Below are 19,091 nucleotides of genomic sequence, written 5' to 3'. Positions count from 1 at the left end.
TTTTTTTTTTTTTTTTTTTTTTTTTTTTTTTTTTTTTTTTTTTTTTAAATCTATCCTCAGTACTCTCAATGAATAGTGACTCACCCCTACAGAACATATGAAATGTTAACTTTCTACCAACATCAAAACACACTACCACGTACTATAAAAGTATCCAAATGTTAACTTTCTACCAACATCAAAACACACTACCACGTTTTATAAAAGTATCATGTCACGGTTGACCATGTCTATCATACCCCTAACACAATGACCATGTCTATCGTACCTCTAATGCAATGACCATGTTTATTTGATTCTGTTTTTTCTTACACTTTATTGTGCTTTCACCATAGTTTATAACGTAGAAAAATGAATATCAAACAGTCATTGTAGGTCTACAATAGACACCACCATTTCTAACACAATACTATACAAAAAGCGCTAGGGTGCATGTTGAAGTAAGCAGGTCAAATTTCGTATATTTTTGAGGGACATGCCATTAATCATGGGGAGCACTTATGTCAACCAGATTAAAAAAAAAAAAAAAAAAAACTAAAAAAAGAAATAGAGGGGGAAATTCAAGACAAAGATTGATCTCATCCTTCAAATGAAGAGAAAATCTTAGGGGAAATGCATTGAAGTTCCTAGAGATCAGAATATTCAAAAGGGTTTTGTTTAAAAAAGAAATCACTCAATTAATTCATGTTTATAATCTATGAAGACTGTACATGTAAAGGAAACAAAACACTGGACATTTCACTGATGAAAATAATAGTGACAGGAATTCAAAGGACTCTAGTAGACAGCCCAAACCATTCATAAAAGCTTATAACAAAGATCAAACCAAATTCGAGTTTCACTATCACACTTAAACACAAAACAACATGTACATTATTGATTACGTCAACGATTAAAACTTGCAAAAGATTATTCTACATGACATAACATATGATACCATTCTGATCCTTGTGCTTAGAAGAGGGACTTAGGTATTTGTAGACAACATCTTCTTCCCCTAAAGCTCCAACACCAAGTCTACAATGGAAACAACAAAACTATATCATAAGAGAAAAAATCACGACTATTATTCATTCAAAGTGCATTTCCATTCCATAGTTGAGAAGTGAGAACTAAAGAGAGATAAAAACCAAACTCCTGATGGATTCCCCGAAATAATGCAACCTTTCCATAGTTTTGGATTTTCTTTTAGTTTGTAAATAAAAAATTTCACATACGTTTACTTTTACTTATTGAAAGATTGATTTTCTTCTTTATCCTAGTACTTGCAAATGATAGAGATAAGAGAGAAAAATGTTGCCACCTTGAATAGTAATAGTTAGCCTGAGTAATTGATAATTAAGATCTCGTTTGGTAGTCATTTGTTCTTGTTTTTGTTAATGAAAATTAAGCCTATTCTTTTTATAATTGTTTAAAATGATTTGCATCTTTTCCAAGTACAATAGTTGATTTCTTAGCTAAATTCCAAAATTTAAAAATAAGTTCTAAAAAACATTTTTTCTTTTAGTTTTTAAAATTTAGGTTGGTTTTCGTAAAGACAGTCAAAAAAAACACAAGAAATTCAAATATGGAAATAACACTGTATGCTTAATTTTCAAAAACTAAAATAAAAAAAATGAAATAGTTATCAAATGAGGTTTTATCAAATGATTAAAGTTTAGTAGTTAAACATCGAAGATAATTCCTCAAACTAGTGAATATGAAATGTTGCTTACACTCTGCATCTGTCTTGATCCAGTGGCCTCTATTTGCACTTGAAACATTGGTATCAACCCCATAAAGGGGCAAGCCCAAGTTGGTCTTCCAATAACACATTTCCTCTTTTGAGATAAATTCCTGACAATAAGTTATTCCATCTTCCACTCTGTTCATCACACGACCATCATTGAAGTTATCGAAAGACACATTCTCAAAGATGTATTTTTGGGACTTTTGGCAATCATCTGTAGCAGTAGAGGTTTCAGGGTGTATTTTTCTATTGAGCTTACGTAGCACCTGAATATCAAAATAACACACTCAAAATACTTAACAAAGAAAGAAGCTGATTCTTAGTTGAATTAGTGTGTGCCAGAGGCACCATGCGATACAAACGAGTTCTAGAGTGCTGCTTGAAGCGCCCCGATTTCCCAATCAAAGATATCATGTTTGGAGATTACATGAAAATACTTCTGGAAAAAGTCAAGCAAGCACCACCTTATGGTGTTTTGTGAGAAATTCTCGAGTAAGTACTCTTTTGTTATTAACTTCAAAAGTACTCGAAAACACTTCAAAAGTACTTTTTTGAGTTTAAAACAAACGTGAAAGTGAATTGTTATTAACTTCATTACTACGCACTTTTTACTGAGGTGCTTAAGAGCATTTATTATAAAAGTAATCTTGGGATAAGTGTAAAGCAGGAATTGCATATTTGTGGTTGTATCAGAATCTTTCCTCTCATTATGTCATGGAAGATACATGAGCATTGTTTGCCTGATGAAATCATAGAGGACATTCCAGAATATTGATTTCAATAAATTATATTAAGAATAATAAAAAGCTATTGGACTAACCTTTTGGAGTTTCTTCTTGGTTGAATATGAATCACCCGAGTCATATGTGCTAGAACCATGTGAAGAAGTACAAAGTTTCTTAAGCATCTTTTTCACAAAGCTTAGTGCAGATTTATTTGAATGCTTCACTAATGCTTCCTTTTTCTCAATGTTCAGTTTAAAACTCTCATTTTCTGCTATAGTCCCTTGGAACAGCTCTGGAGATGAGGGTTTTTCCTTCCTCATGTCTATCATCTTGTCTGGAAGTTCAATTGTAGATCCAAATAGATATCCCTGAAGTGGACATGTTAGAGTCTTCCCATCGTTTTCATCTTCGGTTTCTTCCATATGCTTGCCTGCAAGTGTGATAATACTAGCATGACTTGTTCTCCCAGGTGATTGATCACAACGGTCTTCCTTAGTTTCAGCTTCAAGAAACTTTTCTAATTCATAATTTATCAGTTTTATGTCATCCTCTGTCACCTCATCTGGCAACTCAATCATGTTTTCAAAAGCCAAGGAGAATGTTGGTGTTGCGGGTTCAGAACCCAGAGTTCCAATAGTGAGGAACCCATGGAAGATATCAGATGAATTAGACAAGTCTCCAGATTTTTCCAGTACATTGTTGGCTTCAACTCCAAGAGATGATTGTTCATAATTCCGACTATCTGACTGCATGGTTGTGAAACCGAAACCTGGCTTCAAATAGATGTCTTCATCATCAACAGGTGTTTGTAATGTCAGGCACATGCATGGGTTCGCTGAAACCAGAAAAAAAAAATCATTTCTGGAGTCAACCATGATTTCTGATAAAAACAACAGAAACAAATTCCCCTTTTGTTTCATTAGTGAGACAGTGCAACTTGAATGTCCTTTTCTTATTTCCTTTCTAATTCTGGCAAGACACACTGGACCAATCTAATAGTGACGTTACTCAGAAGTTTCAACAGTTGAGAAAGAGGCTTGAGAGTGAGAGGTTCCTACAGGTTCCCTAGGTGGCCCCAACTTCTGAAGAGAGAATAAAACTGTAATATTTCCTTGGAATATCATGTTCAGCCAGACTAGACTTCAGGCTTCAACTAGACTGATTACAACGGTACGAAATGTTAAGAAATTGAGAGATGTTATAGTTGTGACAGTGTGAAGGTGACCTTAGATATTATACATTTCTAACTTTGTTCTTGTACCTACAATTGTTTCCAAATTTAAGAAGTTTTCAACCAGTATACAACTCTTGTTGTATGATGATATCAAACTACGCCCATCGAATAAATCCCAACAGCAGAACTTGAATTGTACATCTTAATCGTCATGGGTGTACTATGATCTGCTGTTTTTTCTTGTTGAGATAAGTACTATAATTATAAATAAAAGTGTGAGGGAAAGAGATTAAAGTACCAATCGTGAAATCCTTGACCGACTCGATTCCACTTTGCCAAAATTTGTTGTGCATCCAACCTAATAACTGCAGCAAGAAAGGCCAACATTAATGGACGAGATGATAAAGGGTACATATTTTTAAGTGTATGGACTCTTTACTTACCTTCATTTTTTGAGCTCTCTTCAAGGGCTTGATACTCAGTTGTTTAGCTTGTCATAGGAGGCATAAATAGAGGACATTTGTTAGGTTAAGATATTTGAGGAAAATGTAACATAACAATTAAATATCCCAGAAGTAAAATGTAGATTAATTTCCATTTAACTGTTAATTAGTTGGAATTCAGTGGATTCCTAGAATGATCTTAGAGAAGTGAGCAAAAAAAACATATAGAAAATTACAAAGTTTTGGTTGGCAATTCTTTTCAACATCAAATCATGTGGACAAATAGGAGAGTTGTTCGAGAGCTCCAAGTTGAAGGTTATAGAGTAGAGTGATGAACTTGTATACGTGCCAAGATTAGGTTGCACAGATACACTACTGAATTGAATGTATAATTATGCTCCATGGACATACTAAAAGAGAGAACAGGTACACATCTTTTCTCAAACAAATTTTAACTATAATGGTTGACAGAATCTAAAAATTGCAAAAGTACTTTATATGGAAAGCCTACTATGCTATTCTTCTCTTGTTTGATATTGTTGGATGCAGAGATGATTAACACAAATGGTCATGATTATGAATATTTAAGGGTCCCAAACAGGTGTTTTCTAGACTTTTTAGTTCTTTGCTCCCTAGAAAAAGATGATTGTTAGGTTCACCAGTTCCACTATGTTATTAACAAAATGCTGATACTAATTCATTCTAATCTAACATCTGCTGTAGTATCCTTCAAACATTGCATGATCGAGTAAGTAGTCATCTACCTGAGATTCTTCATCTATAAAAATAGAAATGTCGGGAACTTGAACCTCCAACATCAAAGAAATAAATGGCAATTACTGCTAAATTAAGCTCAATTTGGCAAAATGTCAGAATTTAAGCTTGAGGTTTTACTATATCACAGCTAAGATGTATTAGCTGAGCTACACATTCCCTTACAGCTCTGTTGATCATTATCCTAACAAGAAAATTTTACTAAGCCTTAAACTCAGATTGCTATTATTTTCCTGTCAGGCTTATCAGATCCACAGCATAACCTAATCATATACATCAGCCTGTTCAATTAAAGCCACATCTTTCAATAATGACACGATACTGTATTATTCATTCCTTTCAAATTACCAATGAAGCCAACATATTCATGTAAGAGTTCACTTAAAAGTTTGTTAAGATAATGACATAAATCGGCTTTGATTGTCTACTTCTATTATCATAAAGCAACACCAGATTAGAGTTCCAAGATTTAGCATTTGTACTTAAGCTCTCCTATCAATTACATAATAGCAGTTTAATAATTGAAGGTTATCTTTCTCCATCATGATCTTAAGCTCAAATCAAGATGGGACAATCTTCTGTCTACTTTACTTATACTCAGGCCGACATAAGCTAAATTAGTCAAATTGAAGTACAATCCTTCCATTAGGTAAGAAGTTTACTCAAATCACCTCCAAATGGCTTCATAGATAGAGGTGTTTAACTGGATTTCTCAGACTGATTGTAATATATTTAATGCTAAATTCCTGCTACGTTTCTTATGTTCTTGTTCATGGGTGAGAAAAAAAGACGTGAGAAATGCTTTCTAGTGCAATAAACACTCCATCAAAATGTTAGTTAGAGCTAATACCAGTAGGCTTCACTCTGATAAAAGGTAGTTAAGTTAGTATCAATTAGCTTTCTCAAAAGGCAGTCATTTTTTTTCAGACTCTTAAATTCCATTGGCTTTATTCAATATTTTCTTTTTGAAATCAATGAATGAAAGTAGAAAGTGAATTCTCAGCAGGTTTCCAAATATGACAAGCTACAATAGCTTCTTCTTCATCCTAGAAGTTACTCTTTAAGACATGTGAACATGTTCTTTCCAACCATCATTGGTAACTATGGTTGACAAGCTCGCCAATCTGCCATCAAAATCTACCAATGAGCTTTAAGTGGGTAAGTTAGCATCCTTATTTTCAGCTAAGCAACAAGATACTATGAAACAAAATGAGTTGCCTCATTTTGAGAGCAGCAGAAAGGGCATCCACTCTAAAACAAATGCAAAACTGTGTAAAATGTGAGTCATTTGGTGGGGTATGGCTGTAGCTGGATCCATGCATGATCAAGCGTGGACATGTGAATTCCACGTGGAAATCTAGAAATTGGACAATTTCTCATTTCCCATTTCCCAATGGCAGATGAACACATAATTTATTAACTTACTGTACCTTCGAATTCAGGATTTTGGCTGTGTTCCATAGGTCCAAAATTGTTTGTTAACACGGTGTTTGATATTCATTTGGTTTTTGGAAATCGTATTTCTTTTCTTACAACATGTTTCATTCATCCTAACTAAACATTTATATTCTAAGACAAATTTTAAAAACAAATAAATAAAAAATATGACACAAAATTTTGTATATTGGACACGTCTCCGGACATGTCCGAAAAGGACACTGCCTGAAATGGATTGTTCAAGAAGACAAAACTTAAAAACAAATGGTTATCGAAAGGGGTTTAAGTTATCAAAGTTACATTTTATACAAATAAAAAGAGAGAGTCACAGCTTCTACAAGAAATCCAATTTGGTGTAAGTTAAGTGATAGTTTTCAAGTAGCACAGCCAGGTTCATGATTTGAAGAGTACTAAGATAAATGTGAATGCATTGCAAGTTAGAACTGATGTCGACAACACTGTCATAGTTAGCTTAGCAAGTAGAGGTTGGCGACTATAAGTTTCTCAGTGCCCAATACTGTAGAATCATGGGAAAATTATTTTCTTAGATTTGATCATTTATTTATTTATCTTCTAATTCAAGTTCGACATTCAATTTCAAATGTCTAACCAAGAAGCCAAGAATAGCAAGAAAAATGAAATTTCCTGCTTCTACACTAAACCTCCAGTCGAGCTTAACGGTTACCACAATTTGAAACAACTATCATCGGTTATTGCTTATCCTTCCGTTAGAGTGTTTCTTTCTTCCTAAATTCTTGCTTGGGTTTGTACTTCAAGAAACCAAAGGTGTAGGTTTACAGACAGTTAACTACCTTATCTTGTCCTTCTTGCCTCCTTGCAATTTTATTGTTTATCCCTTTACTATTCACAGTGAACCATATAGCATCTAGATTCTTTGTATAAACATCTACTTGTCTGAAGATTGTTAATGATATACAACTTGCTACATTTCATTATAGGTAACATTCAGCATCTTACATGCAGGACACATTTGTTCTTGGAAAAAAAAACAAAAAAACAAAAAAAGAAACAAAAAAAGAAAAGAAAAGAAAACAATTACTTGACATACTGTGGGAAAGATGAATAGAAGCAAAATGAAGGTGCTTGAAGGTTGAACTGGGCCAGAGACTTCAGATCCCAAATCCTATCTCTACTTGAATGTTGCAATGGAAGCTAATGGACCATATGCATCAACAGTGAATTCAATCTCAATCTCATCCATTGTCCATCCCTTTGGGGTTTGTAGGTATATGTTGGAGTAGATTACAAAAAGCTGAGCAAAAGAAAAACAATGGGTACTGGGTTTACTTCCACTTGATTTCATTATAAGATTGAAGAAATTCATCTAGAAAGACGGGGGACTAAACTGTTTATGAAGAAATACCAAATAAAGAAATGCGGATATCATGAAAATTACGAACTCTGTAAAGCCAGACAATTATACACTTTCCAATAACTTAAAACAGGAAAAGAGGCAAAAGGGCATATTTCTCTTTGATCATTTTCATTCTTCATTACTCAATACCTTCATTAAATGTTTGTCTAAATTGACTCCTCACCTCCTTTTTTTTCCTTCTATATCCTTTAACTTCAAGCAACTATTGAAGCAAATAATCCTTTTTCTTTACACCACTATCCATTCTACTTCTACATTCATTACTTCAACTTTACCCTAAAGTTTGTAAAATATCAAAGCTCTTTTATCTTCAGATTATAGTTTGGGGATCCTATTCCTATGTAGAAACATACAGTACACTGGTAAATAGTAATAGTTCTCCTTACAAACAGTTCTTATTCAAATTCTGTATAAACCAACGTTTGAACTATTGACAATGGCCCTTCGTGATGAAATCTCCAGAAAATTTTGTATATCACAGTCGCTCAATGTCGAAGAAGGGAGTGAACTCACATTGAACGAAGACAAAATCGGAAAGGAACCCTTCATCGCTCATGCCGATCAGAGAGGATTCTCGGTAACTTTCCCGGAAAATCAGAGCCAAAACAGAAAGAATACGATGGAAAATACTAGAGAAATCGTCGTTCTTCCAATTTTAAAACTAATAAAGAAATAAGATTCGAGTAATTTTAAAGGACATCAATTATGAAATAGACAAATGAAAATTCAGATTAGTTGTTCTAATGAGAGAAGTTAATTTGACGAAAAGAAATTGATTAATATAGAAAGGAAAGGCGAACCCACTTGCGATGTTTCTATATATCTTTAAAAACAGAGGTAAAGTTTTCATTTTTAGAACTACCCATATATAAGAAAAAAAGTAATTAACTTCTTGTTGGGTTTTGTTTGTTTAGAAGATTAATTAAGTGATGAATCTTTCGTAATTACAACTTGGAAGAAACAAATTAAAAATCTGTTTAACATCTACCTGAAAAAAAGAAAAAAGAAAAGAAAATCAATCAATTCCACTGTCGTCACAGCACACATTCCAACGAATCAAATTCTTTTCTCATCACAGCTCTGTGGATCACACATTCCAATAAACGCATCGAAAGGAGGATTCGTTCTGGATTAAAAAGGAATTCTATTGCCATTGACTCTCGTGGAAAAAGGAAGATTTTGAGAAGAATCATCTCAATGGGGACCGAGAACACTCGTTTAGAGATATCAGAACCCTTGTTGGTGGAGCCTGAGAATCGTGGAGGGTCCGTTGAATCTGATGATTTGGAAGAAATCCCAGATTGGAAAGAGCAAATCACGATCAGAGGGTTGGCTGTGAGTGCTTTGTTAGGGACTTTGTTCTGTATCATTACCCACAAGCTGAATCTAACAGTGGGAATCATCCCGTCCTTGAACGTCGCTGCTGGATTATTGGGTTTCTTCTTCGTCAAATCATGGACTGGGGTTTTGTCCAAAATCGGTTTCTCAGTTGTACCATTTACCAAGCAAGAGAACACCGTAATTCAGACATGCGTTGTGGCTTGTTACGGCCTGGCCTTCAGTGGTAATCTCTCTCTCTCACTTTTTTCTTCTTCTTTGTCGCTGACCATTTATTTTACATAAGCTGTCTTCTTGTGCTTTTGAGATTACTCTATAGGGATTCTCTGTTTCTTTGTAAAAATTTGTACGTCTGTCTTCAATTTCTGAAGCCATGTAGCGTTTTGGTATTAGTGTTCTTGGAGTCTTCTACTTTTATCTAGAAAAATCAGATACAACCCCTTTCATTGCGCTAGAAACTAAAGTGAAATTGGGAGAGAGGCAAAGTCTATGACTTGATTTTTCTACTGGCAGATTGTTCAATAGGGGGATGCACTTCAATGCATTGGGCTTGGTTTGACTTATATCGACCTTTTTTATATTTATTTTTAAAAAGGAAACAAAACTTCTTGTTGAAAAAAATGAAAGGAGATTAATGTTAAAAAAACATTAACCTTCAGAAGATGAAAGAAATGAGAAACCGAGAAAAAAAAAAAAAAAAGAAGACAATACGAGTGAGATACAAAGAGGAAGAAGTCATCAAAAAGCAAACACTTAAACTTAACAAACCAACTTCAGAAAAGAAACCAATGCTAGGGAACACATAAACTTTAAGGTCAAAGCCCACTAAAGACGGATGAGAAGATGAGGAAAGAAGTTCTTTAAAGACTAGAGGTTCAGAAGTGAGAGGATCAAACCACAATGAAAATCAACTTTTAAACTGTCACTTACCAGCTTGCGACTACTAGGACAAAACCCAACTTCTTAAGGGCAAAATAGTACGGCTTAGTTGCACGAATGTGAATTCACAATAATGGTTCAATTTCTAGACTAAACAACCAAGATAAACTTCCAACGAGGTGGAACTGATTTCATTTCCAAACCACATTTTTCAATCAAAGCAGAGAGTTTGGGAATTATAGATGACATTTCTGCTCGAATATTTACACTATTCTAAAACAGGTATCAAAACCATGTGCAAAGTAAACCTCTAAGTTTTCTTCAACTAAATCACCTTATGCTAGAGAGTCCACAATATCCTCACAGCTTACACTATAAGCTGAATCTCTACGAGAAGCTTTTTAATATCAATCACAATACTCTGGACAAGACTGATACAAGTTTTCTAAGTATTCATGTGCAGCAGTCAGTGTTGACGTCTAATGATAAAAGTAATAGAAAAACTGTGCAAAAATTCAGTGCAGGACTCCAGTTAAGCTAATATCTTGGTGTCCCAGTTTGCTTGCTTATTGATTTAAATGAACCTAACTATTTAATCCTTGAAGTTGTTATAGTTTTTAGAAGTTATATATAATAACTTTGCTTTCTCTTAACTGGCTTTGTGGAATGCTGTCTGGAACTGCATCATTGCATCTACAAACCTATTAATACAAATAAAAAAAAAAATAAAAAAAAACCCTGGCTGTTAGTCTGTGGCTTGTATCTCTATTAGTTGATTTCTCCTCTACTTTTTTTCCCGGTTTGAACTGTATACTTTTTCTTCCCCTAGTAACTTTTCTTGGTGTTTTTTTTTGATAATTAACAGAATTTCACATTGTATCATTGTCCATTTTAGAATTTTTTTTTCTTGCTTGGAATTCATGGTGCGTATGTCTTTGTCCATTTTGAGTCATCAGCATCTACAGGTTGACTTGGTAAAGAAACAAATGCCTTCGTCTTCATTTAGAAACATAATTTGAACTGGGTTTCCCTCCAACTTACTTGTATTATGAGCAGGAAACTTTGATTCTCGTGGGTTCCTTATGTTTTTCTGTTTAATCCAATTCGTTAATTTTTATCTCGTTTCAGGAGGATTCGGTTCTTATATAATTGCCATGGATGAGAGAACGTATAAGTTAATTGGCACAGATTATCCTGGTAACCGGGCAGAAGATGTGATAAACCCAGGACTGGCGTGGATGATTGGATTTTTGTTTGTCGTCAGTTTTCTTGGGCTATTTAGTCTTGTGCCTCTGCGAAAGGTGACAGTTATAGGCTTATGTTGATATTCAACACACGATTATACTGTTGAATGCGTTCAACTTAAACCTTCTGATTCTTTCTCTTCTTTTTCTGATTTTTTACTTCTGTTTTCTTGCTGGTTGAGAAATGGATGAAAACTCATATCCTTACTTTTACCATTCTATAATCTGTTTGGTCAAAAGATTTCACTAAAGCTTGTTATTGGCTGAACCAGTTACCCCCTACCAGATTAATCTATTTCTTTTTTACAGTTAGTTCATTTGATGCATGATCTGCTTCTTTGAAAACCGTTGATTAGTGCACTTTTGAGGAGCGACTGAGAGATGAATACAAAAATGCCATGGAACCCTGTATTCTCTTCTTCCCTTTTTTTTAAAAAAAATTCTTGTTGGATGAGTCCAGGTGATGGTCTTGGATTACAAGCTTACATATCCCAGCGGAACAGCCACGGCCATGCTGATAAATAGTTTCCATACTAACACGGGAGCTGAGCTTGCAGGGTAAACACATTGTTGAATCTAAAGATATATGGGAATGGGATCTTTTGTTGTGCCCAAGGCCCATTTTAATCTTCCAATTATATTTTAGTTGTAAACATTAAGTGGATGCTTCCCTTTGCAGTTCACACCTCCATTCTTTTATTATTATTATTTTTTTTTGCAGAAAGCAGGTACATTGTCTTGGAAAATATCTCGGGATAAGTTTCATTTGGAGCTGTTTCAAGTGGTTCTTCAGTGGTGTGGGAGATTCTTGTGGATTTGATAATTTTCCCACTCTTGGCTTGGAATTATATAAGAATACGTAAGTCTTGAATTTTCTTGAGCCTTTTTCTTTTTTCCAAAAAGATGGAAGGAAGAATAGAAATTAAACATGTTAAACTAAACATGTTCACCAACAGAACATTGCATTATTTACTCGTCTCCTTTTTCTTTTTTTCCTTCTCCTATTGCTCTAAGAAGGAAGAAGATGCTACAGATTGAATCTAAGTTTGTCAACTCAGAATCCAAATTATTTCTAGTACAACAGAAGCAAATTGAAAATTGTGTCTCGCCTGATCACTTTTTGAAAGTAAATTAAATTGTACGATGTCTGGGTAGTGATGGTCAATTGATGTGATCAAATCACACCTAAAACTGCAGTACTTCACCAAGAATTCATGGACGATCCATTAATAATTTCATATTGGCCTTTCTGCTAGCTTTGATAAGAAAAAAATACTGTGGAATTGGTTTTTCTCAGAATTTATGTTCCTCTCCCCAATCCCCATCATCTCTTAATCTATAGGTTTCATCAAAAGTTGATATTTTATGCAGACTCTGTCTTAATTTTCTACAAACAATTGTTACAAATATTGCCTCCTCAAAATGTTATATTACTCTACCCAGACTATTATGTAAATTTATGTTAAATTACTTATTTTCTTGCAGATTTTATTTCGACTTTAGTCCAACTTATGTGGGTTGCGGCCTCATTTGTCCTCATATTGTAAATTGCTCTGTTCTTCTTGGAGCAATTATATCATGGGGGTTTCTTTGGCCATTTGTTACTCGGCATGCTGGGGACTGGTATCCAGCTGACCTTGGGAGCAATGACTTTAAAGGACTTTATGGATATAAGGTACTTGAAGTTTTGAACAATCTAGATTACGCCTCGTCCTTTGAGACATTGGTTGACAATGATTCTTTTAGATTTATGTGTTATCCAATGAATATGTTTGTGTTCGCCTTCCATTGTCTTGCAACATTCAAAACTATATGTGTATGGCTCCGGTTGATTTTAATTTTAGAGTGTCAAAATGAAAACTTTTCAGATGTTTCAAGTGTGTTCGTTGTTGTGAGATCTTTAATTCGTTGTTGTGAGATCTTTAAGGAGAAATAAATAATGATGTTTGTAGGTGTGCAGAGAGGCCCTAGTGACATTTGGTCCCTTGTTAGATTTTCTGTTTCTCTATGGCCATCAATTCCTTTTTGCATAGTTGGAACCTTGAATGGGCCCTTTTCGTGGGCTTGGTTTTTTCGTATACGCTTATATTCTTTCTTTTTTTTTTCTCAATGACCTCTTGCATCACGATGATTTTGTAGTCTGCCTCAAACAGCTTTGGTTTTTGTTTCTCTGCAGGTCTTCATAGCTATTTCCCTCATCCTTGGTGACGGTCTTTATAATTTGATCAAAATTATATCCCTTACTGTGAAAGAAATTTGCAACAAAAGCACCACAAATAGTAACCTCCCCGTCATAAAAGAGGCCACAGGTTGGTATTTTACCTCGAGTTGATGATATTTTACTTCCTTCTAGTTTTCTTTCACCTGTTTTTGTTGCATAAGCCTTCCATTTAGAATGGTTATCGTAGATAATTATGACAATCGACAACATTGAAAAGTTTTAATGGGATATTGTTAGTTTCTTAGCGAAAAGTCTGGTTATTTAGGCAATGCGTCCAGTGACATCATATCCAGATTCCTAGTTAATGAATTAACTGATTTGCTGTGCTCATTTCGTCAGTGTTTCATGGCTTATCAACTGATTGATCAATGCATTGTCTTATATGACATATATGAAGACAGAATAAGACTTTGCATATTTGAGGGAAAATGGTGTGTGGGCATTCTGTTTTGGGATTTTATTGTGTCTATTTGACATAAAATGCTTAGGTTCTCTGAAATTTTTTTACCGTCAATAGTTTGTTAGCTAAAATTGATTTAATGGTCATGAACTGTCCTGATGTCTAAATTGACAGATAGAGAGGGGTATAAATTGCTTGCCGAGGAAAGAAGGAAGGATGAGGTATTTCTGAAAGATAGAATACCAACATGGTTTGCAGCATCTGGATATGTTGGCCTAGCAGCAATATCGACAGCAACAATGCCAATGATCTTCCCACCCTTGAAGTGGTATTTGGTTCTTGGCGCTTATGTTGTTGCACCTGCCCTTGCTTTCTGCAACTCCTACGGCACCGGTCTTACTGACTGGAATCTATCATCAACTTATGGGAAGCTTGGTCTTTTTCTATTTGCTTCTTTAGTCGGAGACAATGGCGGAGTTATTGCTGGACTAGCAGCTTGCGGTGTTATGATGTCAATTGTTTCAACAGCTGCTGATCTTATGCAAGACTTCAAGACGGGTTATCTTACTCTTTCTTCAGCCAAGTCTATGTTTGTAAGTCAGCTAGTAGGGACAGCCATGGGCTGTGTGATTGCTCCCCTTACATTTTGGTTATTTTGGAGCGCTTTTGATATCGGGTTACCTGATAGTCCATACAAAGCCCCTTATGCTGTAATATTTAGAGAAATGGCCATCCTAGGTGTTGAGGGTTTTTCAGAGCTCCCCAAGCATTGTTTGGCCATGTGTTGTGGGTTTTTTGTGGCAGCATTCTTAGTTAACCTTTTGAGGGATGTGGTTCCAAAGAAAATCGCACAATTCATCCCGATTCCGATGGCCATGGCTGTTCCATTTTACATTGGAGCTTACTTTGCTATCGATATGTTTGTTGGGACTGTCATCCTCTTTATATGGGAGCGGATTAATCGGAAGGATGCAGAGGATTATGCCGGTGCAGTTGCGTCGGGTTTGATATGTGGCGACGGAATATGGACAATTCCTTCAGCAGTGCTATCAATTTTCAGGATTAATCCTCCCATTTGCATGTCATTCAACCCTACAGTTGCCTGAGCTACATCATTGAAAGCTAGCTCACATTGTACACAATGAAATGAAACAAAGCTAGTGATTTATATTTTACTTTGTATATACAGTTCCTCGTCCTTCAAATTCTAAGATAGTCTTTGCTTTCTCAGCGTCCTTGATGTTCTAAGGAAAGACTTCACATCATTTCATTTTTTAAGGAAAAATACCAATTAGTGAAGGTCCTATTTGAGTGCATATCTATCTATGATATATGACCATGTTTCATAGCATATTTTTACATTGATCTTTATGCAATTATGGACTAATCAAACCATACACCGAATACATGGGATGGTGATGTTTATTGATGAAACCAAATTGATGGACTCTTATGGAGTTCTTTTTTCCTTTTTTCAAATTTGAGTACGACTCGTATTTTCAAAATTTATGATTCAACTTGACTAACACAGATGGAGATGAAAATTGAAAGGCAAGATTTTTTGGTTTGATTTTGTAACTAGAATAAAACCCAAAGGCAAAACAAACATAATAAGATTCTATTTGTGAAAGGGATGGAAAATCTATCCCTTTGCTGACTTTAGGATATTTCAAATACTCAACTAACTTTAGACACCAAGCAAAGCATAGCACATGGCACTTATAGTGACCTATTCTATTTGCATTCAATATCAATTTCAAAATTGGAATCTCTCTTTGTTCTCTTATTTATTTATTATTATTATTGTTGGTTGGTTCAATTAGGTTTGAACCACCACCCATTTTGAGTCCCAAATATCTAAAATCATTGTCACCAAGTAGCCCCTCTTATGACATGTCATTCCTATTCTCTTTCAATCAAGTGATGACATATCTAGCTCTAGGGTAGTTTCTTTTGGTCACTAAAAGTTATATATTTGTTATTTGGTTATTTCATTGTCGCTTTGTTTTAATTCGGTTTAAAAGGGTTAATAAATTTTCATTATTTAAGATTTGTTTAAATCTAAACAAAGTTATAGTATGAACACAAAGCTGGAATCATATTTATAGTTTTTTTCTTTTCTTTTTTCTTAATAAAAGCTAAACATAATCGATTATTGTTTCCATTCTTCCTTCTTTCTCTATTATTTACTTTTTTTTTTTTTTTTTAAAAAAAAGAAGAAACATAATCATGTTTGATACTTTTTGTTTTGTTTCTTGTTCTATAAAATTTTAATTTAAGAATGTAAGATAAAATTATATGAAAAATACTTTATTAAAGTAAATACCAAGACTGTTATGTTACTTGTATCTTTAGATATTTATTACATAAGTCAATTAAGATATGTATCTATTAGAGTATCATATTGATATTGAGAAGTAATGAGAATTAGATGTATCATATTGAGCTACTTTTTCGCATGACCTCCCATGTAGTATTGTCATCGTAATAGAGTTTAGCCATCAATTTTGGAATAGATTTTGGTGTGGTTCTTCTATGCCTAGGACGTTAGACTATCAAAAATACGAACTTTCAATTTAATTTAATTTAATTTTTATTAATATATTTTCAATAAATCTCAGATATAATTATTTTATAAATATATTTTCATTAAATCTTAAATATAATTATTTCAAGTCAGTTGTTGATTGGATTTGATTTTTAGGAAACAGAAAAAAATACTGCATATATGATTCCATAAATTTTAGAGAAAAGCTTGTACTTTTCTTTAACAAAAAAGTTAATAATAAACTAATATTTAGACTACAGAAAGATTTAACAGTTGTGAGAAAGGGTTTGGATAAACAATATTTTTTTAGGGGTCTTTTCAAAAATATAAAAAAACAGAAAAATATTTACACATTATAGAACAATTCCAAAAATAGAAAAAGCTCAGAGGCTCAACGTGTAAAATATAAAAAATGCTCTGTCAACAACACCGTCAATAACGTGCGCGTAATATATTTGCAATCGTTTAGATTTAGTTATTGCTTGATACGCGATCGTTTAGATATGACTACAATTTATACGCAATCGTTTAGATATGATTCAATATATACGCCATCGTTTAGATATGATTATAATTTATACGCGATCGTTTAGATATGACTACAACGCGATCGTTTAGATATGGTTACAATTTAACACGATCGTTTAGATATGACTACAATTTATCTTTTCAATTCATCGTTTAATTTTGTTACACGATCGTTTAGATTTGGAGACCCAAATCTAAATGATTTTTTTTTTGATTTGGTACACGATTTTTTAAATTCTTTTGCTACATGATCGTTTAGATTTTTTTACACGATCGTTTAGATTTATTTACACAATCGTTTACTTTTTTTTTTTACAGATTTGGCTATTTCAATCCAAATAATTTTTTTTTTCAAGACTTTTTATACACGATCTTTTATTTTTTTTACACGATCGTTTCCTTTTTTAAACGATCGTTTACATTTGGCTATTCCAATCTAAATGGTTTTTTTTCAAGATTCTTTATACACAATCTTTTATTTTTTTTTTACATGATCGTTTACATTTAGCTACTCCAATATAAATGATTTTTTTTTCAAGATTCTTTATACACAATCTTTTAGATTTTGCTATTTTGTTGTACATAATCTTATACACAGTCGTTTAGATTTGGTTACCTAAATATAAACGCGCAAAAAAAAAAAGTAAAGAAGAAAGACGATGGAAAGAAATCGAAGCAAAAAAAACGAAGAGGAGAAGAAAAACGATAGAGAGATTAAACGACATAAATAAAAAATTGAAAAATAAAAAACATGAAGGAAAGAAACGCAGAAAAGAAAAAGAGAAAAGAAGAAAGACAAAATCGCAGGGAAAGACGAAATAACACGAGGAAGACGAATCGCAAGGAAGAAAAGAAAGATGGAAGAGCAAACCTGGAATATTTAAAAAATGACTAACCTTGTGGGCTTTGTTATACGGACCACCGTAAATAGTTTATAGTTTTGTTAGATTTATGTAAGTTTCTCTTTCTTTTATGATTTTTCTCCTTTATTATATGGGTGGTTTTTATTTCTTACGTCTTATAATGTAATTCTTTAGTATGAAAGTTTTCTTAAAAAAATATTGAAAATACAAAGACGTAAACAATATAATAACTAAGATGATACTAAATGAAAAAATTAATTTGCTTGATTATTCCATGATACACTATTGTATTTATACACATTACATGAGAATATATATGGAAAGAATTACGTAATACAATCAAACATACAATCAAGCCATGATTAAATATCATAAGTCAAGAGGGAGATTATGGAGCAAATTTGATAATTGAGAATAATATAGGAATATCCTCTAATATGCTCCCTCGAACTGTAAACAGTAGAGAAGTTAAAAGTTTGTCTTGATGATGTAAAAATATTGGAGAAGACAAAGCTTTGTAAGAAGATATGGAAGTTGATCTTTAGAAGAAATGAAGCGAACTGAGATATGAATCTTTTTCATGGACAAAATGATATCAATTTCAATATGTTTTGTGTGAGCCTGGAAAATAAGATTATAGCTATTGTGAATATTGCAAAAACATTATCATACCCTAAGGTTGTATGAGTATGAAGAGGAACATGAAGATCACAAAGGAGTTATCAGATCTAGTAAACATCTGTCGGTTGTAGTGGCAAGGGAACAATATTATGCCTCAATGGAAGAGTAAGATACAGCGGGATGCTTTTCGGACTACCAAGAGATGGAACTAGCACCAAGAAAGGCAATAATCAATCCAAATTGGACAACAATGTAAAGTTTTGTTGGCCCAATATATCAAAGTCACATAATGTAGTTAAGGACGAAGTGCCTTGGCGAAAAAGAATACCAAGAAATTTGGTGCCCTATAGATACTGAAGAATATGTTTGATTGCAGAAAAATGAACAACAGTGAGGCTATATATGCATAAATTGCCTTACACGGTTTACAAAGAAGACAACCTTAGGCCGAGTAAAAAGTGAGATAATGTAATGAGACAACAATCCGATGATAAAGTGATGGATTATTAAGTAGTAGGGCAGTGATATATAGATCAATTGTAGTAGACATGGGTGTTAAACAATATTTTGGGGAGGATATCTTGAGGTGGTAAGGAGATTTGCGAGGTATTTAGTTTAGCTGACAAAAATACCTATTGTGGATGAGTAAATTTCTAGGCCCAAAAAGTACTTCAAGTGTGTGAGATCAGATATCTGAGATTCAAGACCAGGTTACTTCTCAAGTACAGAGATATAAGAGGAGTCAGGGCCAGTAACCAATATTATCATCCA

At 33.7% G+C, this 19,091-nt stretch overlaps 2 protein-coding genes across 6 annotated transcripts; one reads left to right on the top strand and one right to left on the bottom strand.

Moving 5' to 3' along the window:
* Window positions 1-651: 651 nt before the first annotated feature.
* On the bottom strand, window positions 652-8,803 carry LOC103491804 (protein LAZY 1). 5 transcript variants are annotated; one of them, XM_051086591.1, is made up of 7 exons: window positions 8,667-8,803; window positions 7,343-7,555; window positions 4,072-4,118; window positions 3,927-3,993; window positions 2,550-3,289; window positions 1,716-1,995; window positions 652-1,017 (listed from the first exon to the last, which is right to left on the bottom strand). In XM_051086591.1, exons 2-7 carry the CDS (start codon window positions 7,347-7,349, stop codon window positions 998-1,000), a joined length of 1,161 nt encoding a protein of 386 aa, XP_050942548.1. In that variant the 5' UTR covers window positions 7,350-7,555; window positions 8,667-8,803; the 3' UTR covers window positions 652-997. The 5 variants fall into 5 exon arrangements, with proteins under 5 accessions (XP_050942548.1, XP_050942549.1, XP_050942547.1 ...); XM_051086592.1 differs by lacking the exon at window positions 8,667-8,803 and adding an exon at window positions 8,483-8,504; XM_051086590.1 differs by lacking the exon at window positions 8,667-8,803 and adding an exon at window positions 8,065-8,440.
* A 72-nt stretch (window positions 8,804-8,875) lies between these two features.
* Window positions 8,876-15,076, top strand: LOC103491805 (probable metal-nicotianamine transporter YSL6). The gene is made up of 7 exons (XM_008451910.3): window positions 8,876-9,242; window positions 11,024-11,196; window positions 11,600-11,697; window positions 11,861-11,998; window positions 12,625-12,814; window positions 13,316-13,448; window positions 13,935-15,076. Exons 1-7 carry the CDS (start codon window positions 8,876-8,878, stop codon window positions 14,864-14,866), a joined length of 2,031 nt encoding a protein of 676 aa, XP_008450132.1. The 3' UTR covers window positions 14,867-15,076.
* The last annotated feature ends 4,015 nt before the right edge of the window (window positions 15,077-19,091 follow it).

The sequence above is a fragment of the Cucumis melo genome, chromosome 6 (assembly GCF_025177605.1).
Source record: "Cucumis melo cultivar AY chromosome 6, USDA_Cmelo_AY_1.0, whole genome shotgun sequence".
NCBI lineage: Eukaryota > Viridiplantae > Streptophyta > Magnoliopsida > Cucurbitales > Cucurbitaceae > Cucumis > Cucumis melo.
Note: the sequence above shows the minus strand (reverse complement) of the source record. Positions and strands in the feature narration are given on the sequence as shown.

Coding starts and splice junctions, on each gene's coding strand:
- LOC103491805 (XM_008451910.3), top strand. CDS start 8,876: ATGGGGACCGAGAACACTCGTTTAGAGATATCAGAACCCTTGTTGGTG. Junction 11,197..11,599: donor GTCTTGTGCCTCTGCGAAAG/GTGACAGTTATA, acceptor GGATGAGTCCAG/GTGATGGTCTTGGATTACAA. Junction 11,698..11,860: donor ACGGGAGCTGAGCTTGCAGG/GTAAACACATTG, acceptor TTTTTTTTGCAG/AAAGCAGGTACATTGTCTTG.
- LOC103491804 (XM_051086591.1), bottom strand. Junction 3,290..3,926: donor GGTCAAGGATTTCACGATTG/GTACTTTAATCT, acceptor TTCTGGTTTCAG/CGAACCCATGCATGTGCCTG. Junction 1,996..2,549: donor CCAAGAAGAAACTCCAAAAG/GTTAGTCCAATA, acceptor TTTGATATTCAG/GTGCTACGTAAGCTCAATAG.